This window comes from Ursus maritimus, unplaced genomic scaffold (genome assembly GCF_017311325.1).
Source record: "Ursus maritimus isolate PB19 unplaced genomic scaffold, ASM1731132v1 scaffold_23, whole genome shotgun sequence".
In the NCBI taxonomy this organism is placed as follows: Eukaryota; Metazoa; Chordata; class Mammalia; order Carnivora; family Ursidae; genus Ursus; species Ursus maritimus.
The window spans coordinates 33,465,146-33,490,228 of record NW_024424786.1 but is presented as its reverse complement, the minus strand read 5'-3'; the positions used below and the strand labels follow the sequence as shown (position 1 = coordinate 33,490,228).

The 25,083-nt window shown below is 37.1% G+C and overlaps 4 protein-coding genes across 4 annotated transcripts; all 4 read right to left on the bottom strand.

The window, feature by feature from the left end:
• On the bottom strand, positions 1-951 carry LOC103666231 (olfactory receptor 5AL1-like). Its single transcript, XM_008694248.1, has one exon. It carries the CDS (start codon positions 940-942, stop codon positions 1-3), a length of 942 nt encoding a protein of 313 aa, XP_008692470.1. The 5' UTR covers positions 943-951.
• A 6,508-nt stretch (positions 952-7,459) lies between these two features.
• Positions 7,460-9,167, bottom strand: LOC103666079 (olfactory receptor 5AL1-like). The gene has a single exon (XM_008694106.2). The coding sequence runs from the start codon at positions 8,923-8,925 to the stop codon at positions 7,951-7,953; it is 975 nt and encodes a 324-aa protein (XP_008692328.1). The 5' UTR covers positions 8,926-9,167; the 3' UTR covers positions 7,460-7,950.
• Positions 9,168-13,395: 4,228 nt separating this feature from the next.
• On the bottom strand, positions 13,396-14,358 carry LOC103666078 (olfactory receptor 1044). The gene has a single exon (XM_008694105.2). It carries the CDS (start codon positions 14,356-14,358, stop codon positions 13,396-13,398), a length of 963 nt encoding a protein of 320 aa, XP_008692327.2.
• A 7,972-nt stretch (positions 14,359-22,330) lies between these two features.
• Positions 22,331-25,083, bottom strand: LOC103666230 (olfactory receptor 1044-like). The gene is made up of 2 exons (XM_008694247.1): positions 24,175-25,083; positions 22,331-22,366 (listed from the first exon to the last, which is right to left on the bottom strand). The coding sequence occupies exons 1-2, from the start codon at positions 25,081-25,083 to the stop codon at positions 22,331-22,333; spliced, it is 945 nt and encodes a 314-aa protein (XP_008692469.1).

Here is a 25,083-nt window from a genome sequence, read left to right as displayed (position 1 = left end):
TTATCGATTACTAGAATGCACTTTTTCGAAAATTTTCTTGAAAGCATTTTTTACCTCCTGATTCCTCAAGCTGTAGATGAAAGGATTTAACATGGGAATCACCACTGCGTAGAACACTGAGGCAAACTTGTCTTTTTCCAGAGAGTGGCTTGACTTGGGGCGCAGGTACATAAAACTGAGGGTCCCATAATACACAGCAATCGAAAACAGGTGCGACGCACAGGTAGAAAAGGCTTTTTGTCTTCCTGCAGCAGAATGGATCTTTAAGATGGCGAAGACAATGAACACATAGGATAGGAGAACAACAAGAAGAGAACAGAACACATTGAACCCAGCAATGACGAGCAACATCGACTCTTTGACCTGGGTGTCTGAGCAGGCCAGAGCAATCAAGGGAACATCATCGCAGTAGAACTGGTTGACCACATTGGAGTCACAGAAATACATGTGGAATGTAGCCACTGCTTGTATGAGCCCCACAGAGAATCCATAAATATACGAGCTAGTGACCAATTGGATGCAGAGTTTCCTGGGCATGAGAACGACGTAGAGTAAAGGGTTGCAGATGGCCACATACCGATCATAGGCCATGACGGAGAGCATTAATAATTCCCAAACCGAAAATGTGATAAAGCAACACACTTGAATGGCACATGCATAAAATGGCATACTTTTAATTTCACGTAAAGCGTTCACAAGGGTGTTCGGAGTAATGGCGGAAGAACCATAAAAATCAACAAAAGCCAGATGACAGAGGAAAAAATACATGGGTGTGTGAAGTTGAGGACTGATTTGGATAAGCACAATCAAACCAAGATTACCCAAGACAGTAACTAAGTAAATCAATAGGAATACACAAAAGAGAATGGCCTGAAGCTCAGGGTTATCTGTGAGGCCCAGGAGAATAAACTCAGTGACTGCTGAATGATTGCCTTTCGCCATGAAATAGATGAACCATAAACAATAAGAGACAAATCTACAATAAACTCTCTAGGGCACACACTCTGAATAAACTTCGCTCTGTAAGGAATAATCAATTCAATGTGAGAAGATAGCCGTGGCGAGCCAGGGTGTTACGCTAAATTCAGCCAAAGCAGAATCTTGATAAGCTCTCTGAATTATGCGTGGATTTCACTTATGCTTTCAGCGTGAAAGGATTTTGGTCCAGGCCGAAATTCCATGATATAAAATCCATTAGGGATCTGTAGAGGAAGAAAGAGTATTTCAATTAAAATTTTATAATCAATATAAGATCAAAGTCTGGGTTGTACTTTTCTTTAAATATAAAGAAATAAAAATGAACTTTAAGAAGGTAAGTGGCTTTGACAGCATATATCAAAATGATTTCTTAAGTTCTTAATTCATAAAATTAATTTCTTAATTCATAAAATTATTACAATTTCATCATTTCATAAGAATATTAAAAGTTACTGAAATCAATTGTAGAAAATATAAAAGTCAAAATCAAAATATTAGTACTATTTTTACGCATCCTGCTTGGTATAATTTTATAATTCTCTTCTTTTTATTTATCTCCACATTGTTTTTTTTTTTTTTTTTCAATACCACATATTATATCGATATTAAGGAAAAATAGGACTGTGATTTTTCTGGCTTTGTCTTTTGGCAAAGTGCACACCAGAGAGTAATTTTCCAGATTGTAAAACAGCTTTCAATGATGAGGAAACATTATTTACCTTCTTTCTTCAATTATCTAAATGGTCCAAAGTGAATAGAATTGAAGCAGAGTTTATGTTACGGAACATTTCCAAAAACCCAGGCTGGATTCTGAATGCGTGACAGCTGGCAGAATTGAAATCATCTCCCTTCCTTTCTTACGCACAGCAGATGATAAGTGAACTTGATTTTCTTTATCACTGCATTGTCTCATGTTACTTCATATGGTTAGGACACAGATGACCAAGACAGGTAAAATATAGTAAAATATAAAAAGCACTTCCCCCACTTAAGTTTTGATTAACATCCCCTTGGAAACTTTATCTTGGTTACTATTTTATTTTTTCTCTCCCCTTCAATACTTTCAACCAAAAGCGCTTAGAACAGGCATCTACCCCCAATTTTTCAATCATATTTATGACAACCAGGTATAACCTACCTGCTTTTCCCATTAAACCAAGAAATCCCCTCACCAAGTTTACTATCAACTTCCCTACTCCCAAATCCAATAAAGCCCCCCTTCCCCCTCCTTTTTTTTTTTTGGCAGCTCGGTAGCATTGAACTCTATTGAATACAGCTTTGGTTTCCAGAACACAGCAGTCTCTCTCTGAGTTTACTATTGTCCATTTTGATTTTTCTACCTTGGAGGCTCTGCTCCTATTATCTCTGCTTGAGACAACATGTTCTTCAGGCTTTCTCTAAAGCCCCCCACCCTTTCCCCTTTAACCTTCTTTTTTTTTTTTTTTTTAAGATTTATTTATTTATTTGACAGAGATAGAGACAGCCAGTGAGAGAGGGAACACAAGCAGGGGGAGTGGGAGAGGAAGAAGCAGGCTCATAGCGGAGGAGCCTGATGTGGGGCTCGATCCCAGAACGCCGGGATCACGCCCTGAGCTGAAGGCAGACGCTTAACCACTGTGCCACCCAGGTGCCCCTTAACCTTCTTGTTCACTGATTTTATCCAATCCTGTGTCCTCAATAAGCATTTATATGCTGATTATGCATATGAAGAGTATCACATACAGAAAATAGCTTGCTATCTCTGTACATGGGACCTAATACTCAAGACCTGGAGTATATATTTTACATCTTCAATGAACAGTGCCATTATCCATTCAGTGTTCCAAATCAGACTAATTATCTTTTACTATGCTATTCTGTTCCCTGTGCCAATATTCAACTTGTTTCCACTACCCATTTCATACTTTACGTACTTTTCAGATCCGTTCACTTATATTGTTTCCTTGATCCAAAACGCAATGACTTTTTGTTTTCATTTTGTTTTGTTTGCAGCTGACCCCTAATTTTTATTCTTGCCTCCAATCTTTCCTATGTCTTCTGTTCCTTACATTTTAGCTTATATGAACTTTTATAGACATGGACTTCATTTTCAAGTTCTCCTGATATAATCCTTCAGTGTCTTCCCATAGCTCTCAAGACAAAATTCTAAGGTCTTTAACATGGCTGACATAACTCTTAAAAATCTAGTTCCTGTGTCTCAGATTAGGCTGATCTCTTCTGATAGTCTTCAAATAGTGTTTCGGTCACAGGTATTCCAAACTACCATAGCTATTCAAATGTAAGTGTAATTTTATACACGTTTTAATCTTTGCTTAGAACACGTTCCTTTTGCCATCATTCCCTTTGTCTGACTTCTCTTCCACTAAACTTGCCGTGCTCTGTTGCACCATTTCCTCTTGCAGGCTTTCCTGACTTTTCAGGGCAGATTAAGTGATCCTCAGATATACATTTTTGCGTCCATTGGTTCCTTCATCCTAGCACTTGCTACACCATATGGCAACCAACTGTTAACATGTCTGTAGCACATTCTAAACTTAAAACTGTTATTTCTAAGCAATGAATTTGTATTTTATACCCAATTTAATCACCTACCTTTTATAGTATCTAATACCAAGAAGATGGTCAATAACTATCTGTTCAATGATATATATAAGTCCAAAGGCTTTCTCACCAAGATAGAGTATATTTTTTCCTATGATTTGATATCTTCCAAAATTCAATACACTGTCATTCAGTTCAACCACAAACCCCTAAGTAGTCTGGTCTAGTGTACCTGAAAGGAATCTTCGAGAAGCCAGTAACTTTTAAAATTACCCAGGTATTATGGGACAACTTTGTATTGTGTGTGTGTGGTCCCTCAGGAAACTTTTTTTGGGTATTACACTATTTTTAACAAACATTGAAAAACAACATAATTATATATATTCAAGAACAGGCATTTACTTGATATTTAGTGTTTAGGGACCAAATTATTTCCCTTGAAATGGAAGATCACCTTCTGGGCTATTACTTAAAGGAAGAATCTAGGGTAGAAGAACATCTTAATTATCTCTCTTGGGAAAACAATTTGATTATTTGCTATATCTGCTTTCATTTTTATCACACTGGTTTCATATTAAAATTATGAATTTATTTTAAATAAACATTCAGTTTGTGGGCCTTGTATTTAGTAGCAGTTTTTGAAAACCCTTGGGCAAAAATCAGTTTCCCAATGAGCAACATCGAAACCTTTCTTCTGAGATTAATGTTTCAAACTGTTATGACTGACATTTCAATTCAACAGCAAAGACGAATTTAAAAGAATGTCCATTTTCTTCTTCCATCTCTAGAAAACTGGGAAATGAACTGAGGGTTTTAGAGGGGATGGGGGAGGGGGGATGGGTTAGCCCAGTGGTGAGTATTAAGGTGGGCACGTAGTGCATGGAGCACTGGGTGTTATACACAAACAACGAATCATGGAACACTACATCAAAAACTAAGGATGTACTGTATGGTGACTAACATATCATAATAAAAAAATAGAAAACTGAGTGCATACAAATCATAGGGCATTTGATACCTTGTTGTAATCACTGCACAAAAATGGATGAACGACTCTAAATTTGCTTTAGATGAAAACCAATGGTGTCCTCAGCACCAGCGATGCAGAACAGAAAGCAAATGACATATGAAGTAGTATCTCATTTTGGTTTTGATTTGCATTTTCCTGATGACTAATGATGTTGAGCATCTTTTCATGTGCCTATTGCCCTTTCACGCATCTTTCTTGAAAGAATGTCTCCAAAATGTTTTGTCCACTTGATAAACAAACAAATAAGCACACAAACAAAAACCTGTAGAGGAAATACGCTGTTATCTTAGGGACAAGGAGGTCAGAGCAAAGAAAAGGGAAGAGAAGGAGATGAAGTCTGTGAGTTGACATGGCCGCACCATTCAGAACTTTGTGGATCAATGTAAAGACTTGCCTTTTATTTGAATATAATTAGATGCACTAGAAAGCTTCTGCAATGAAGGTCTACTTTTTATTTTCACCTTTGACTTTTGTTTTTTAATTCCTTGAAACTTCGATATGCTTCTAAAACCAAAATGGATAGTATAATATATTCAAAGTTAGAATGCCTTCCATACCTGTCAGCCCCCACTTCATTCCCTGCTTTTCCTGCAGGGAACTGCTTTTGCTCATTTTGACTTGTCCTCTCAATGCATTTTCTTCTTCTTTTTTTTTAATCAGATGTAATAAAATACATGTACATATCTTTTCCTTTTCTTTTCTTTTCTTTTCTTTTCTTTTCTTTTCTTTTCCTTCCTTTCCTTTTCTTTTTTCTTTTTTTTCTTTTTTTTCTTTTTTTTGAGAGACAGAGAGGGGTGGGGAGAGGGAGACACAGAATCTTAAGCAGGCTCCATGCTCAGCACAGAGCCCCATGCAGGGCTCGATCTCACAACCCTGACATCATGACCTGAGCTGAAGATCAAGAGTAGGTGCTTAAAAGAATAAGTCTCCCATGGGCCCCACATGTACATATCTTTAATCATCCCCTTTTCTTGTTTTATATGAAGTATCCTTTCTTCTTTTCAATAATATATTGAATTTTTCTTTTTTTCTTTTTAATATCTTTCTGATTTAATATTATATTCTGACGCTCATCGCGTAGCACACCTAGAAATCGTCTTCAGTTCTAGAATAGCTGTCCTCACCACTGGAAATTTGGGTGCCAATATGTTGCTAATATCAATCATAGCCCAGAAAAAAACTGACTGTATTCAAGCATTTGCTCACAGGGTCAGGGTTCACTTCAGGCATGGTAAAAAGGTGTCTGCATACACCTGCATGTGTGTCTGCATGTGATATCTGCAGACAGGTGTCTGCATATGACAGATACAAAGGCTCATTTTTTTTCTGTCATGCCTGTAAAGTATAAGACTTCCAAATGTGATATAATTAAAATGAATCTGAGAGAGCCCGATTCATTCTCACTCAAGGAAGAGCTGAATCCTTATGAGGAGACATTGACATGTTTCAATAACGTGGCTATATTTTTATGGCTGATCATGAAGTTATTAACAAAATGCAGTAACTTTAAGAATTGTTATACAACATTGTGATTTAAATATTTCTTGTTTTTTTAAAGATTTTATTTATTTATTTGAGAGAGAGAGAGAGTGAATGAGAGAGAGCACAAGCATGGGTAGGGGCAGAGGGAGAGGGAGAAGCAGACTCCCTGCTGAGCCAGGACCCTGATGCATGACTTGATCCCAGGGTCCTGGGATCACGACCCCAGCCAAAGGCAGACACTTAACTGACTGAGCCAACCAGGTGCCCCTGATTTAAAGTTTTCTATAAAAGGTATGGTATATTGTTTAAGTTTATAATAGGTAAAAAATACCATTTTTGTAATAAGTCCTTATATAGCAAAAGTCCATTTTGTTAAACTAAGTTCTATTGAAGATGAATGGATGGTTTCATTTATTTATTTTCTTAAGAAAGATATAAGTATTATTTGTTAAAGTTATATAATAATAAATAAATAACAAATAAAACTTCTATTACTTATACAAAGTTGTAGTTTTTTATTTTTATTTTTTTAAGTTTTTTCTTTTTTTTTATTTGTTAGAGTGAGAGAGAGAGAGTGAGCACAAGCAGGGGGAGCAGCAGGTAGAGGGAGAGTGGGAGCCTGATGTGGAACTGGATCCCAGCACCCTGGGATCATGACCTGAGCTGAAGGCAGTCGCTTAATCGACTGAGCCACCCACGTGTCCCCAAAGTTATAGTTTTTTAAAGTTACAAAGAATTTGGGGACACCAAAATGAGAAATGTGTTAAAAGATACCAACCAACTAAAACATTGAAATTTTTAACATTATTTATTTATTTTTGTTTTAGAGAGGAGGGAGGGGCAGAGGGAAATGGAGAGAGAATCCCAAGCAGGCTCCCTACTGGGCACAGAGCCCCATGGGGGGCTCAATCTAAGGATCCTAAAATCATGACCTGAGCCAAAATCAAGAGTCGACACTTAACCCACTGAGCCACTCAGGCACCCCAAACGTTAAAATTGAATAATAAATGCTGAAGGACTTATTTTAATTTTAATTTTTTATTTTGACATAGTTTCAGAATTACAGAAATGATGCTAACATTTTACAAAGAGTTCCTGTACATCCTTCACCGAGATTTCCCAAATGTTAACATTTTACCACATTTTTTTATCCTGAACAGTTTAATAACCAGTTGGAGACATAAAGCTTCCTTACTCTTATATACTTATCAGTGTATATTTACTAAAAGCAGGGAATATAGTGGTCTTAAATGTGGTCTTAAATGACCACAGTACTATTATAAAAATCTGCAAATTAATATTGGTGCAGCATTATTACTTAATCCACAGACCTTATTCTGCTCCGAAGGACTTGTCTCATTTGGTAGAATTCAACTTTGTTCTTTTAGTTTAGTTTTTTTTTTTTTTTTTTTTTTTTTTTTGGGGGGGGGGTGTTCTACCAGTGTTGATGCCATTGTCCCTGTGAGGTCACCAGAACCAACAATTCTTTTCAGATTCACCTTTATAGACAATGTTACTAACTTAAAGCTGCTTTAGGGACCTGCAGTAGACATGGTTTTTATCAATGTCAAGCTCATGAATTGGAGAGTTCAAGTCAAAACTCCGCTATGGTAAAGAGATTGATTATAAATGATCTGTGGAACAAAATTTAACCTACGCTTTGTAATCGAATTTATTTTATTTTCATGTCTTTCAATATTTTCAGGAGTTATAATTTTCATGATAATAGAAAATAAAATCAGAAAATTAAAGTATCCTGTGTTTCGATATGAATTTGTCTAATATTACAACATTTGAAAGCATGTTACTAATGGAGTGCTAATGCAGAAAACTTGATGACTGTTTTTTTGATGTTGTTTTTTTCGTTTTTGTTTTTTTGCATCCCAACTCTGAGGACTTTCAGTTAGATCATAGGTCATTTATTTTACAGTAGAGGATGCTTTTTCCATAATTCTTTTCAAAGCATTTTTGACTTCCTGGTTCCTCAGGCTGTATATTAAAGGATTTAGCATGGGGATTACCACAATATAGAAAACAGAAGCTATCTTGTCAGTATCCAGAGAATGGCTTGTTTTTGGCTGCATATACATGAAGATGATTGTGCCGTAAAATATAGTGATGGAAGTCAGGTGGGAGGCACAAGTAGAGAATGCCTTTTGCCTGCCTTCAGCTGAATTAATCCTCAGAATGGTGAATAGAATGAATATGTAGGAGATGAGGACAATAAGAAGAGAGAATAGGGTATTGAAACCAGCAAGTGTGAACAATACCAGTTCTTTGATATCTTTGTAATGGGTTTTATGGCAGGCCAGACCAACCAGGGGAACATCGTCACAGTAGAAGTGGTTTATGATGTTTGAATTACAAAAAGATAAGTGGAATGTAAGGACTGCCTGTAGGAGTCCAACAGAAAAGCCATACACATATATACTAACCACCATTTGAATACAGACCCTCCTGTTCATGATAATGGTATAGAGTAAAGGGTTGCAAATGGCAACATACCTATCATACGCCATGACTGAGAGCATATACACTTCACAAACCACAAACATGATAAAGCAACACAACTGGGTGGCGCAAGCAGGTAAGGATATTCTCTTAATTTCTTGGAGGAAGTTCACCAGGGTGTTAGGGGTGACAGAGGAGGTATAGCAAAAATCAACAAAAGCTAGGTTGCTGAGGAAAAAATACATAGGTGTGTGAAGCTGAGAACTGGTATGAATTAGCATAATCAACCCAAGGTTACCTATGACACTAATTAAGTAGATCAGTAGAAAGATCCCAAAAAGTAGGGCCTGAAGCTCTGGACTTTGTGTAAGTCCCAAGAGGATGAATTCAGTTATTTCTGAATTATTGCCTTCAGCCATGGAAGACGTGTAGAAGCATTTCATATCGTTATCTTGAGAATACCCATGCTGGATAATCTTCAACTTCTTGGATTAAGAATTCAACTTACACTTATTTTATGGTGACCATATTGGAAAGATAATCCTCACTGGTCCTATGGGCCATTCTTAGGTTTCAATACTGCCCACTTTTGATTTGAAGGGCTTTGCTTGAGGCAGAAATTCCAACATACCCAGTGGCCTGGAGGTTTGATGAAGAAGACAGAATGTCTTGAATTAAAATGTGGAATCGCATATATACAATGAAAACCCAGTATTACAGCAATAGCAGGAAATTATTTCAGTGATAAAAGAGATGGGAGCACATTTCAGTGATATACTAAGATTAAATACTGAGCATTTCAACTCAACTGAGAAAACAATCGTGACTCTCACTAAACATTATTAGTGTGCTAGCCAATGCAATGCAGGAAGAGGTAAAAATATTGTTTATAAAGTACATGATATTGTATCAAAATCAATAACTTCAGTAGAAAGATATTAGATATATTATGATTGTGGAAAAGTCTTCTGCTGCAAGTCAATATAATGAACATGATGCTATAATAAAAATGTAACTTCAAAGAAATGTGAAAATAGGGGCTCCTGGGTGGCTCAGTCAAGTGAGCATCTGCCTTTGGCTCAGGTCATGATCCCAGGGTCCTGGGATCGAGTCCCACATTTGGCTCCCTGCTCAGCAGGGAGTCTGCTTCTCACTCTCCTCCCTACCCTTGCTCTTTCTCATTATTTCTGTCACTATCTCTGTCTCTCTCCCTCAAATAAATACATAAAATATTTTTAAAAACAAACAAAAAAAAACAACAAACAAAAAAACCAACAAAGAAATGTGAAAATACAGTTTTTAAGATTCCATTTAAAATAATAAACAAATTTAAAACCTAGGGTTTAATTTAATATTTACTTAGCAAACTGTTGACCTTCTATGTTCCTGTTGTTTAAGCTGAATAAATCCATAGTTTCACAGTATGTCTTAGTGGAATGGTATTTAGGAAAGAAGAACATTTGTATAAGTTAATTCAGCTATGTAATGCATGCTAGGTAAACCTAAATAAATCTACTAAATAAACCTGGAAGAACAGTCTAGACATTTCTTAAAATAAAGTGTAATGGAGGGTTATTTATCCTTATAAATAGCAAAGTGTACTATAAACTACAGAATGTAAAATAAAATGGGAATCGGTGGCAGGACAGTGAATGTTTGTCAACTGGCTTTCAAAAAAAAGTGCTGATTTGTAGCATCTGTTGGTTTTCTGATTTCTATGGTGTAAATATTCCCACCGTCACTGATTTCAGGCTACAAACTTGAAGCCACTGAACACGGAGTAGGGATGAATACAGATTATATCTTTTACAAGCTGGTAGGAGAGGCACTGGTGGAACTTTTATACAAAGGTAGCTTGGTATTATAAGCAAAATCATATAAAATATTATTTAATAAAACACATACATATTTAATATATACCATATGCTAGAGAAACATTTAAAATCAATGATGAGTCTCTCTTCACAATGTATTTGTATCTATAATTATAAATATCCCTTCTCAATAGACTAATTAATTTCAAAGAGAAAAAGTTCATTTTATAAAATATGAAAGGATCAGCAAACAATAAGTTGTCCATTAGATTGATCAAATTAAAAGAATGGTTATACCCAGGGCTGGTAAAGGTGTAGGAAAACAAATATAGCCTTACACATCTAAAGAAGGTGAAATTTGTCTTCATATTTCTAGAAGGTGATGTAATAGTAAACATCAAAATTGTTCAAATTAGTCCTGCCGTGTATACAATGATTTTAATGCTAGGCAATTAGGGAAATAATAAAAGTATGCAAGTATATGAATGGTTTCATTTTTACTTACCAAAAAACAAAAGTTGTGTAAATATATTCTGATGGTTTTTCATTATTGCACATCTTAGTAAAATATTAAGTAGCCATTCAAAAGCTGAAATAAGTCTACATTTATTGATACTGGAAAATGTTCACAATATAGCAGGTGAAAATGAGCAGCATGCTAAACAGGTTATACAGTGACAAATGATTTCTATACATGCACATCCCAGTATGGCCTATTCATTTATACATAGAGGGAAAATACACAAACTGTGTGTGCCACAATGTTAACACTAGTTACATCTACAAGGTGGTGTTGTGGTCCTTCCTTCCTCCCTACTCATTGTAATCATCCTTTACATTGTGCACTGTAGAATACTGACAACTTGATTTTTCATATTGGTTATTCCTATAATTTGTGCTCACCTGGTGCCATACAGATGTTTGAAGTGTCCATAATCATTTATCACTAAAAATGACTCCATAATCCCCACATTTTGGGGGCAATATTTCATCATGATATGTTGCAAAGGTGGACCAATTTGTTAACACATTAAAAACAATTCTCAAAGAGGACAAAACCAATTTACAAAATCCTCAAATATGAAATGAAAATCGTGACAACTGGTTTTCCTCTTATTAAAATTGTGTGGCAAATCTTCCGATTTAATCTGAAGTTCTTAAGTCTTACTTTGGGTGGTTTCCTAAATGTTCAGCATTTTAAAATTAAGAAAAAGAAATCTAGAAATTGTCAACTTAAAAAGTCTTTTACTCTGAAATGTTATTTTAATCCGTTGCCTTTTTAAATCCTAAAATGATAGATTCATCAGATGATACCGTTTTTATCTTCTCATTGCTGAGGAAACTGAGGAATAATTTGTAAGCGAATGTATTGTCTTTCCATTCAGCCAATGTTAGACCCAGCATTCACATCCGGGCTTTTAGACGCCAAGGAATCCATGCTTTTTAATGGCACAGCAAATGCACCAGTCGGCCAAGACTGGAGGTTGTGAATTCAAGGATGTTAATGATAAGCTTTGGGTATATAGCATACAGACTCAGAACCTGCTGCAGGAGTTTTGTCAGAAGACAGGGAGGCACTGAAATGTTCAAATAGTAGATAAATGTGTTTAGAGAAAAGATAAGGAAGGAAGCTGAGAATCATAAATCAGAGCAGCCAGCTGTGTGTCTCTACGATCCGTCAAAACGTATAGTAAGATCAAAAGCACATCTTGACCTAAAAGGCAAGTTTAAATATGATCTTCTCTCTCTGGCTATTAATAACATCCTAGTCTTTTCCGTCATTAAGCATTTACATGACCTCCTAGATTGAAAAAAAATTTAATAGTAAGCATGAGTTGCAAACTCAAAACCATTTTCCATGTAACTTAAAATTGTAAAATGAGCTTTGCATTTATTTGAAACACATACATACATATCTACATATCTGGATCTACATATAGATATTATATAAAGTATAAATGTAACGGTACACTTATCTATATCACAAATAGCAATTGTGTATGGGAAAACTTATTTATAAATTGCTCCCTCAAGTTCATCAATACACCTGGGACTAGAACTCAGGTCTTCAGGATCATAGAAGGAGGGAACCTGATTTACAAGCAACCACCATTTACTATTACCCCTTTTCATGTTGTTTAAGAAGACTCCAAAATGACCATCATTGTCCTTGCTTAATTGAGAAACTAGTGAAAGCCCACACATAGGCTACATTGTCCAATGGGTTCGTTGTGTTTTAAGCTAAATTTTGATTAATAAAGATCAACTTACCCAAGGTTTGCCCAGTGTAACTCATACGAATCTTGTTACTGGCCAAATGTTCTGTAATGTTTCCATTGTTTTGAGTTAATTTATTTGGAATGGATGATGCCCTTGGGATGTTATCCCTGAATTACCTTATTATTTTTTTAATTTTAGATAATTGGAAAAAATAAATGAGATCTCATAGGCTTAAAAAAAAAACAAAAAAGTTTACTTAAGAGTCTTTTGGGACCAAGCCAGACTTCCAGATCAGTAGAAAGTTGTGTTAAATCAGTCAGAGAGTAAAGTTAGGATGTACTACTATTCTCTTTAATAAAGGCAGTTTGTTAAATTACAATAGGGAAAGGTATTATATTGTCCTATTTCTTCAAGAAATTAGCATATCAGGAAAATAAAGTTTACATTACTACTCTTTGCTTTTCACATGGGGTAGTGTTAATGTAGCCAGAGAACACTGAACTGGGAATTTTGGAGAGGTGGGGTCAGAACTTGTGTCCATGTTCTGCCTGTAACTAGCTATATACCAAATTAATGGCTTTTTATACATTTTTTTACTTGAGAATTGGGAAAATCAGTAATTTCCTATGGAACAAAAATTAATTATTTTAATGCACATTCCATTTAAAATGAGAGAGTGGGTATAATTAAAATGAAAAAGTAGGTATAAATTCTTACGGTTATTTTTACATCTGAAATCTCATTCTAAGTGAAAATATTTAGAAAATTTTATTATATAGTGAAGAGATATACAGAAATCACATTAAAAATAGTCATTCTGACAGTTTTTTCAGAGGAAAAACCAGACCATGAAGAAAAGCCTATTTATATTTATTCAAGTCACTTCCTTAATTTCATGAACATTTTAAAAGCCTGGTTTCTACTGATGACAACTTTCTTCAGGGCATCTTTCACCTCCTTATTCCTGAGGCTGTAGATCAAGGGGTTCAACATGGGAATGATCACTGTGTAGAAGACTGAGGCCATTTTGTCTGTGTCTAGGGAATGGTTCGAGCTTGGCTGTAAGTACATGAAGATGAGGGTCCCATAGAATATGGTGACTGCCAGCATGTGAGAGCCACATGTGGAGAAAGCCTTGCGCCTGCCCTCAGCTGAGCGCATCCTCAGGATGGCAGAAATAATGTACGTGTAGGAGGTGAAGACAACCACAAGGGAGGAAATGAACATGATCCCAGCACAGGCAAAGATCCATAGCTGTTTGGAGTGAGTGTCTGAGCAGGTTAGCCTCAGGAGAGGCATGTCATCACAATAGAAATGATTGATGATATTGGAGTGACAATAGGAGAGGCGAAAGGTGAGGATGGTATGGAACAGTGCCACCAGGAAGCTATAGCTGTAGGGGACAGCCACAAGCTGAATGCAGATTCCTGGAGACATTACAACCATGTAGAGGAGAGGGCTACAAATGGCCACGTATCGGTCATAGGCCATGGACGCCAGCAGCAAGCACTCAGCCGTCATGAAGGCCAGGAAACAGCCTAATTGAGCAGCACATGCATTGAAGGAGATAACGTTTTGTTTGTACAAGAAATTCCCAAGCATTTTGGGTGTAATGACAGAAGAGTAACAGAAATCGACAAAGGCTAGGTTGCTAAGAAAGAAGTACATTGGTGTGTTGAGTCTTGAGTCTGTTCTAATGACTAGGATCAAACCGAGATTGCCTACTACTGTGAAGAGGTAGATAGATAAGAAAACCACAAAGAGGGGCATCTTCAACTCCTGTTGATCTGTGAGGCCCACGAGGATAAATTCTGTCACCTGGGTGCAGTTTCTCTGGGCCATAGGTCTTTGGTGTATCTGGATGAAGAGAAGAGAATTAGATATAGTTTAATTAAATTAAATTTAATGTTTATCTCCCTCCCCTCCCCCACCAGAAGCTCTCAGAACCCAGTCTTCTGGTGTCTTTATGAAGACTTCATTAAATAGTCATGACTAACTCATCAGCCATTGGCTGATTCAGCTTCCAGTCCCCCACTCTAGGGTGGGGTCCAAAAGGTATGTCATTAACATAACAAGACACCCGTGTCTCCTTTATGTCTCTAGCATTTTCAGGAACTGTGAATGAAGACCAAATATATCTGAAAAATAAATATTTCTTATAAATCATTATATCATAGTGTTACAAAAATATGAGACTAGAGTTCCAATTATGGCAAAGCAATGACTAGTGTCCCTTTTCAAAGCACTCAAACTTTCTTGGTTTGTTTGCTGAAATTCAAAATACAGGTAATTTTCTGAAGGAATAAATGTAAAATTTCCATTGGGGCTAATTCAATTTATTACATCTCGGAGAAAGAGGATGCACTCGAGTTTCCAGCTCATTTAGCATTTTTATAATGAACAATTGCTCTTCTGATGACAAATAACTATTGAAAGATGACATTTCATTGGGATTGAAGCCAAGAAGGATAGTAGAAAGAACCCTGATACAACTGGGGGACCTGTATTTGAATTTGGCTTTGTTACTCTCTAGTCACATAAGCTTTAGGGTGGCAAACCTTCAGTTTGTTCTTCAGTTTCCTAATCTATAAATGATGCTAATTTATATCTAAAAGGATTGTAAATATTATGAGGAAATTATTTATCCCCAGCCCAGGACGGACAAGAATACATTTTAAAATAGAAAATATTGGGACACCTGGGTGGCTCAGTCAGTTAAGCATCTGCCTTTGGCCCAGCTCGTGATCTCAGGGTCCTGGGATGAAGCCCCGCATTGGGCTCTCTGTGCAGCAGGGAGCCTGCTTCTCCGTCTCCCTCTATGTGTTCTCTCTCTCTTTCGCTGTCTCTCAAATAAATAAATAAAATATTTAAAAAAAATAAAACAGAAAATATGTTAAAAAAATTGTTCCCAGGGGCACCTGGATGGCTCAGTCGTTAAGCGTCTGCCTTCAGGTCAGGGCGTGATCCCAGGGTCCTGGGATCGAGCCCGGCGTAAGGCTCCCTGTTCTGCTGGGAGCCTGCTTCTTCCTCTCCCACTCCCCCTGCTTATGTTCCCTCTCTCACTGGCTGTCTCTCTCTCTGTCAAATAAATAAATAAACTCTTAAAAAAAATTGTTCCCCTGATACATTAAAAGGTAGAAGTACAGAGAAGGCAATTGAAAATTCACTGGCAGCAGGGTAGACAGTGCTTATGGATCAGGGTACGATAGCTCCAGGTCTTAGAGCAGAGGTTATTGAACAAGAAAAACAGAAAATCCTTAACTGTTGGATTCAGATAGCCATAAAATTTTATGTGCAATATGTCTTTTAAATTAAAGATGGAGAAGAGTGCCTTAAAATTTTAGATCGTCAAATATAATTTCAGCAAAGAATAATTACCAAAAGAGAAATATACAGCTTAATTAATATATTTCATTATGTCAGGAAACAGATGAAAAAATACATAGGGAGAAGATAGATGTTCTTCATAAAGCATAAATATGGAAATCAGAAATACTTTTTTAAAGTGTGTACGTGCGATGTTTATACCACTTTCTATGGGATGGAGACAACCTCTTGGATGATCTTGATCATAGATGTCAGTCACCATTACATGAAATGAGTAGGTCATTAAAGCTTTTAAAATCCTAACTAGTGACCCTACAAATATATAAATTCCATTTTGAAGTAATTAGGCAACTATTTGGTTGGGAATATTGCTTTCAAATCCCAAGATGCTGAATCCTTCAGGCTTCACTGTTTGGCAGCTGTAAGAACTTCAGTATGTCATTTTATCTTATCTTGAAGGGAGGGTACGCATATCTATGCAAATATCTTTGAAGGCATATTATATATGATCTCTTACCAGCAAACCCATGATATTTCATATTCAAATTCCACTCACATGTCTTCCCTCTGTCACAGCAAACACACATAACCTAATTAGAATGATTGTGTTGCAGTCCTCAATTACAACAGGCCCCTATAGGCTTCCTTACTTTCATATGTGCTTTTTCATAAGTGGTCATCTCTACCAGGTGAACGGTAGATGGAGAGCTGGAAGGAAAGCTCCTATTTATCCTTCAAGGGGTCTAGCCAAATCTCACCTCTCCTGTAAAGACCTCCCTGATTTCTAATTTTCATGCTGCATGACCCACCAGTTTTCTTTTTTGTGCTCCAGAAACATCTTACACATAACTCATTTACATTTTATCTCCCATTTCTGGCAGCCATCCTTTTTGATATATCTTCTCTTAATAGATTGAGACTCCATTCACTTTGTAATGTAGTCCTTTTTATGTGCTTGGTAGTGGGGTATCAAATATGACTTTTTCTAATAATATTTCAATATTTATTTCCCTTGCTTATAATTTACGCTATTTACTTATATCAAATATATTAAAGAAATATTGATGACGAATTTAATGTGCTCACCTGTCATTCTGGGTAAATTGACTAGCTTTCACAAAAAAGAGAAGGGCAATTTTGATAGATTATAATCTAGTCGATTAAGTGCCTAACTTTTCCAAATGATCTAATAGACACTATTTTGGAGATCTCATTTTTTTTTAAATTTCAAATTAATAAGAAATATATTTTATATCATGGCACATACACGTACTTTAAATAAAATTAGAGGAAACAGTCTTTACCTTTATTTCAGAAAATGCCATCTAAAATGTTTTTTCTAAAATCCGTTCCATTATATTCTAGTTCATTTTGAAAATACTCATTTTGATCCCAGTTTTAAAGAGAGTCTTCAAAACTATCTGGGTAGGCAGTGTTCCTGCTTCTCCTCCAGGTGAGTTTGGGCAGCAGCAGACCGCAAGGTTTTGTCAGTGACTTTATCCCAAGGGATCTTACATAGGAGTATGATGCAAGCAGATCACCAAAAAAATTACGGTTCATATCCCTTAGGGCTCCCAAGGATGGAGATGAATTAACAAGATTCTCTGGTTTTATGGAACTACAAATCTATAGCTCTTTCTTTAGTATGGCGTTATTTCCCTAACATTCCTAAGTCTTGATATGCTATTATTTATTTATTGCTATTTTTTTTTAAAGATTTTATTTTATTTATTTATTCGACAGGATAGAGACAGCCAGCGAGAGAGGGAACACAAGCAGGGGGAGTGGGAGAGGAAGAAGCAGGCTCATAGTGGAGGAGCCTGATGTGGGGCTCGATCCCATAACGCCGGGATCACGCCCTGAGCCGAAGGCAGACGCTTAACCGCTATGCCACCCAGGCGCCCCTATTTATTGCTATTTTAAGCATTCGTGTTGTTGTTGATGCTTAGTAACAAGGTTTGAATTTATCTGTGAAAGAAAGGTAAGAGTTACCTTGTGAACCTTCTTACAACTTCTCTTTCAAAGAACTGGATAGTTAATTCTCTCAAGAATTATTCCTGAATATTTTTAACACATGATACTCTTCTTTTGGCTCACTCTTTGAAATGCTCACAAAGCATTTGTTTCTTCTTTCAGGTTGTCTCTATCAGTTATTACTTCATTTCCTTGATGACTTGGTCTGAAGAGCACTTTTCCACATTCTTTAGTTGGTCCATCTGAGACCAGAGCAAGGGTGTGCAGGAAGAACACAGCTTTAATAGTCACTGGAGGAAAATGCATCTACAGTGGACTGAATTGTATTGTGTCTCCCCCACCATTCCTATGTTGAAGCCTTAACCCCTGATATGATGGTACTTGGAGATGAGGCCTTTGGAAGGTAATTAGGGTTAGATAAGATCATGAGGGTGGGGTCTTCATGATGGATTAGTGCCCTTGTAAGAAGAGATACCAGATTACTTCCCCTTCCCCCTACCCCTACACATGCTAAAAAAGAGGAGGTCATGTGAACAAACAATAAGAGAGTGGCCCCCAGCAAGCCTAAAAGAGAGATCCCACCAGGAACCAAATTGATCAGCAAATTGATCTTAGACTTTCCAGCCTCCAGAACTATGAAAAAATAAATTTCTGATGGTTAAGTCACTTGGTTTATGGATTTTGTTATGGCAGCTTGAGATGACAAAGCAACATCTTTGTGGAAACAAAAAAATCCTCTATAACGCAAAAAGTTTCTTTTGTGGGGGGTGGAGGGATTATGGAATTATTTCTTTTTTTCTGATATAGTGCATTTTCTGTTGTCTTCTCAGTAGTTTAGGGAGGACAGCATTTAACTGAGGTTGTGCCAGATACCCCAAATGTATCTTTTAAAGGTATCAAATAGGCAGGAGGTGAAAAATAAAACAGAAATTATACACAGTAAACTTAAAAGATGTAAGTGAAAAGGTCAGGAAGGTATTTGGTGCAAATACCTGTGGTCCAAAGCAGGCAGAAGTTTGTATCACCAGTGACTGTCTCTGGGCTTCAATGTAATGATGGTGGTGGTGGGGTATCTAACATTGCTTGTGAATGATGCATTAACATATCTGGTTTACTGAAGACTAAAAAGAAGCAATTCCCTAAGGATCACAGCCTGACATGGTCACATTGTGTAAGTGTTAATTAGAATATATGTATAAGCAGAACTATGTTTGAAAAATTATTCTATGAATAATCGGTACTTAATTTTGTTTTAAGCTGGCAAGCATACTACAGATGGCAAAATGCCCTGTTCTTGTTTATGTATTGTTATAAAATGCCGTGACTTCGTATGTGGGATTGGGATCTCAGAACAAAAACTAAGACATCTTCTACTTAAGTTCATGCATATAAATAAATTGGATTGAATTCAAATGACAATGAAGAGAAGTTATTCACCATAATTTGTTACAATCGTGTTTTTGTAATGTTACTGAAACATTAGTTTTATATGTTATTAGAGGCTCTTCCCAGTGAACATTTCATCTTCCCACTGGTTTTTTTTTGCATTTTTTCACATTTATTCAAATTCACTGCAGGAAGTAAATACTAAAAGATTAAAAAACAAATTCTCTAAATTCTTAAATCTTTAAGTAAGAGTTCAGCTTAGTTGATCAAATTTTGGGGGAGGGGACAGTGACTAGGAGGAGACATCCAGGGAAACTTCCAAACAGAAGGGTTTGCATGTTACTAAGGGGGTGGTTCCTTGACTCCATGCTTTGTGTCACTTGTCACAAATGCATAGCGCCATGCAACACAACAAGTAAAATTTATATATAAACAAATAAAAAATTAATGAGACTGTTGGCAAATACCAGGAAGAAATGCATACTCTGACAAATGCATCTAACCCTATTGCAAATGTATGATGTAATCACACTGAAGTGTGGGATGAATTGACCAAAGTCACTTTGGACAGTGGTGTTTTGATTAGAAACTGAAATTATAGACAAAAGGAACTGCATATAAACTCTGTATTCTAGTTTGCAAATTTGTTTCTCATGGGGGTTCTAGTTAACAATTCTGAAATTGGTGTACATGAATATTAGAGCTGAACAAAGAATTAAAAGGTTTTTAAGTGGAAGGACCTAGATTTCTCCCTGTTGGAGAGAACTTTACAGATAAGCATGAACTTAAGTTTGGAATGAATCCTGTGGTACTGCATTAGAGTGGAAGATGTCAGAATGAACTCATGTTTAGCTTAATACATACACACAGAGCTCTCTCTCCAATCCTCCACTGGAAAATTTTCCTCAAAATTATGTAGTGTTGGGGGGTTTCTTTTGTCTTTTTCTCCCTTGATCCTCATGTGGGAGCTCTAGAGCACTTGAAAGATTTCATGGCATCTCTCATGAGAAAATACCACTGGGACTCATTTATCCCACATTCCTTCTCAAATTGTAATAAGAGAGTGGTCTGGGAGAACTTGGGGTCCTCTTACAAATAAATATATTAATGTAGTTAATTAGAAACTTCCTCATGTTGTGGAATAAATTATAACAAATTATGATAAATGATGACAGTGGAGGGGTGCCTGGGTGGCTCAGATGGTTAAGCCTCTGCCTTTGGCTCAGGTCATGATCTCAGGGTCCTGGGATTAGCCTTGCATTGGCTCCCTGCTCAGTGGGGAGCCTCCTTCTCCCTCTCCCTTTGTCTCTCCCCTCCACTGGTGCTCTGTCTCTCTCTCTCTCAAATGAATAAACAAAATCTTCAAAAAATGATGACAGTGGAAACCACGGTTCTCCAAACATATTGTTAAAATTAAGTTCATTTCGATAGCATGTGAGATCAAATTTTAAATCAAACCCACCCAATAGTTTTCCCAACTCTATGTTTTCCTTAACAGCTTTATTGAAGAGATGTTATACTTCTTAACACTTTGGAAAGAACAACAATTTTCCAAGCAATGTTAGCCATTCAGATTTCAAATTTTCCAAGTGACGAAATGTCCTTTTCAAGCTTGGATATTACGATTACAATGCAGTAGAAGCCCTGGCGAGCTGTAGGTGAGCACTCATGAGTGCTACTGCAGCTAATAAAACTGTTTACAATTGGAGGTGCAAGTGGACGTACATGGTTGTTATAAGGAATGGAGGAGTTGCAGGCAGGGGTCAGGGGCAGTACTGGTGAGAGAGACTTCCATTGGCAACTTTGAACTTTTGAGCTGCCCGTGAGAAAGCAAAAATCAGAGAATTATGGGCTGCAGGGGACAGTAGATTATATTTAGATCCATAGTTTTCAGACAGTGCTTTGAACAGTCACCTGATTCTGAAGAGATAACTCAAGTGTTGTTGAGTGACCGGAAGGAAGATGTCTGGAAACTGTGTTAAGAAGAACAATAGGGTCAGTCTTTGTGCCTACCATCCCATTCAACCAGAGTAGCTATAAATAGTATTGTTTTTATTATTAATAATAATATTAAATGTTCATTTGTGACCAAAGTAATTTCGCAAAAGAAAGCAAATTAAAGCCACATACTTTGTACAATCCCATCATTTTACCAATGAGAGGGAAATAACGGATTTCCAAAAGTAATTCTACTAGTGGTTCTACGAAGGGTCAGGTTCACATCCCCTGACATTGATATCTATTCATTTGTCTTCCTTCTGCTAGAAGAAAAAGGATCCAGAGTTTTGTGGTCAGGAATAAGCTAGGCCTAACTATACATTCTAAAGTATTATTCAGACTTTTATTTTTTCAAAGTTTTGTTTTTCAACATCTGAGCCTATTTTGTGATAAGAGGTAATGGAAACACTCAAGAAAGACTCCACATCTGAGAAAGGGTGATAAATGTCAAACAATTTTAATGTTTCAAGATATATTTTATCAAAGAGGCATTCTTTTCTGCCAAATTATACAAATAATGTACTGCATAGAAATTACAATACCATCTTAGGGGCACCTGGGTAGCGCAGTCGTTAGGTGTCTGCCTTCGGCTCAGGGCATGATTCCGGCGTTAAAATACTTTAATTAGGGACGCCTGGGTGGCTCAGTGGTTAAGCGCCTGCCTTCGGCTCAGGGCGTGATCCCCGGGTTCTGGGATCGAGCCCCACATCGGGCTCCTCCACTGGGAGCCTGCTTCTTCCTCTCCCACTCCCCCTGCTTGTGTTCCCTGTCTCGCTGGCTGTCTCTCTGTCACATAAATAAATAAAATCTTAAAAAAAAAAATTACAATACCATCTTAAATTGGGCTTCCCAAAAAGGAGACACTGAGTCAGTTACATGTATAAATTTGATTTATTAGGAATTATTCCCAAGAACACGTACTGAGTTGAGTAGGAAGTGAGGCCTGGAAAGGAAATAGACCAAGCATGGGTGCAGTACCAAAATCCTATAATAGGAACTTCAATTAGATTCCATAGGAGAGTTTTGAAAACAGAGTAGGTCAAACTTGCAGTTGCTCTAATGAATAGGCGAAGGAACTGGAGTATTTACACTCCTGTGTATATAGCAGGGATTGGCTAAGGGCTATCCCTTACAGGGTGTAAATTCCCAATAACTTCTCAGTCACCTGGCAGGCAGGCAAAACATCTTCACAAAGCCTGTTATCATTCTCCAACAAAGAGATGTAGGCACTGGCTCTTGAAAGGGGAAAACACCATAAGATAAAGGAATCACATGAGGGAGTGGTTATAAAAGCGTGGTCCTGGACAAGCAGCATCAAGCCAATTTGGGAACTTGTTGGAAATGCAAATTCTTTGGCTCCACACTAGAATTACGGAATCAGAAACTCTGGGGATGTGGCCCAGCAATCTGTGTTTTAATAGGACTTCCAAAACGCATGCTTTAGTTTGAGAACAAAGCAAAGATGGTTCACAGAAGTACTGATGGTATCCATTGCAAATACTATTTTACTAAAGAACTATTTTAACACAAAAATTATAGCGATATTTAAATCCTAAATAACAACTGCCTTAAACTAGGTACATTTTTACATATGGGAGGTCTCTTTATGTACTGATCACTTTCGTGGGTTAGGATATAAGTTTGAGAGCAGAAGGTTGAGGGTGCTTGGCTACCCTGTGTAAATTTGGAAGAATTTTGAGCTGTTTGTTTCAATCTGGATTACTTATATTAAAGTAAAAAAAAAAAAAAAGACTTGAAGGTAAGAAATGCTGCCAGAAAAAAGGGGTGCATTTAATAATGATAATAAAAAAACAGAAAATTTAGCAATTATGAATGCATGTATAACTTACAAAGGCAGCCCAAGATACATGAAATAAAAATGGGTAGATAAGAAGGTAAAAACAATTTACCTGGGATTTGATAACACTCAACAATTGATTGAGTAAATAAAGAGAAAGCTATCAAGGCTATAGAAGAAGGCTTGAACAACACTCTCCACCAGCTTGACCTGAATAATATCTCTACAACAATTGTTTCAGAAACAATTGTTTCAGGGGCGCCTGGGTGGCACAGCGGTTAAGCGTCTGCCTTCGGCTCAGGGCGTGATCCCGGCGTTCTGGGATCGAGCCCCACATCAGGCTCCTCCACTATGAGCCTGCTTCTTCCTCTCCCACTCCCCCTGCTTGTGTTCCCTCTCTCGCTGGCTGTCTCTATCTCTGTCAAATAAATAAACAAAATCTTTAAAAAAGAAAAAAAAGAAACAATTGTTTAGGACAAGCTTTCTCAATTGATACTATTAGGATTTTGGATTGGATCATTTTTCTTGTGTGAGGGACTTGCCTGTGAATTGTAGGTGACTTAGTGGCACCCCCAGCCTTGATCTTCTAGGTACAAATTGTCTTCCTTTGCTCCACTTTGTCAGGGTCAAAATCAATGATATTTCCAGACATTGCCAAATGAAAATCAGTCCCAGTTGAAACCACTGACTTACAGTTTTCTCTTGGCATTTAATTTGGAATATACTACTGAAGCACTCATAAATATATTATTAAAGCAATCTTATGATCCTAAGCTAGCTGTTCTTGGTGTCTCCACGTTTGTCTGTTCTTAGCCAGTACCTAGATATATAGCTATCGGATGAGATAAAAACTTTAAAATATATATAGATATAGATATATAGATATATATATAATCTATAGATATATATAGTTTCATTTGAGAAATAACATGATATAAATTCTTCTGGTGCTTTCAACATACAAATTTTAATTCTAAGTCACACTTATTTACAAAGAATTCAGAGGATGATATTATTTTACAGGGAACAAATGTTTATTGACCACCAGCTGAGATCAAGGCATTCTACTAGTTTTATTAATCAAGGAAAAAATCGGTTAGGAAAGTCCACTTTTATTTATTCGACTCATTTTTTGAATTTCATAAACACAAAGCCTGGTTTCTGTTGAGGATGACTTTTTTCAGGGCATCTTTCACCTCCTTGTTCCTAAGGCTGTAGATCAAGGGGTTCAACATGGGAATGATCACTGTGTAGAAGACTGAGGCCATTTTGTCTGTGTCTAGGGAATGGTTCGAGCTTGGCTGTAAGTACATGAAGATGAGGGTCCCATAGAATATGGTGACTGCCAGCATGTGAGAGCCACATGTGGAGAAAGCCTTGCGCCTGCCCTCAGCTGAGCGCATCCTCAGGGTGGCAGAAATGATAAATACATAGGAGACAAAGACAATCAGAACAGAGGAAATGAATGTGATCCCAGCACAGGCAAAGATCCATAGCTGTTTGGAGTGAGTGTCTGAGCAGGTTAGCCTCAGGAGAGGCATGTCATCACAATAGAAATGATTGATGATATTGGAGTGACAATAGGAGAGGCGAAAGGTGAGGATGGTATGAAACAGTGCCATCAGGAAGCTATAGCTGTAGGGGACAGCCACAAGCTGAATGCAGATTCCTGGAGACATTACAACCATGTAGAGGAGAGGGTTACAAATGGCCACGTATCGGTCATAGGCCATGGACGCCAGCAGCAAGCACTCAGATACCATGAAAGACAGGAAACAGCCTAATTGAGCAGCACATGCATTGAAGGAGATAACGTTTTGTTTGTACAAGAAATTCCCAAGCATTTTGGGTGTAATGACAGAAGAGTAACAGAAATCGACAAAGGCTAGGTTGCTAAGAAAGAAGTACATTGGTGTGTTGAGTCTTGAGTCTGTTCTAATGACTAGGATCAAACCGAGATTGCCTACTACTGTGAAGAGGTAGATAGATAAGAAAACCACAAAGAGGGGCATCTTCAACTCCTGTTGATTTGTGAGGCCCATGAGAATGAACTCCTTTACATGGGTGCCATTTATCTGAGCCAT

Coding starts and splice junctions, on each gene's coding strand:
- LOC103666231 (XM_008694248.1), bottom strand. CDS start 942: ATGGCGAAAGGCAATCATTCAGCAGTCACTGAGTTTATTCTCCTGGGC.
- LOC103666079 (XM_008694106.2), bottom strand. CDS start 8,925: ATGAAATGCTTCTACACGTCTTCCATGGCTGAAGGCAATAATTCAGAA.
- LOC103666078 (XM_008694105.2), bottom strand. CDS start 14,358: ATGGCCCAGAGAAACTGCACCCAGGTGACAGAATTTATCCTCGTGGGC.
- LOC103666230 (XM_008694247.1), bottom strand. CDS start 25,083: ATGGCTCAGATAAATGGCACCCATGTAAAGGAGTTCATTCTCATGGGC. Junction 22,367..24,174: donor TGAAAGATGCCCTGAAAAAA/GTCATCCTCAAC, acceptor CCTGCCTGCCAG/GTGACTGAGAAGTTATTGGG.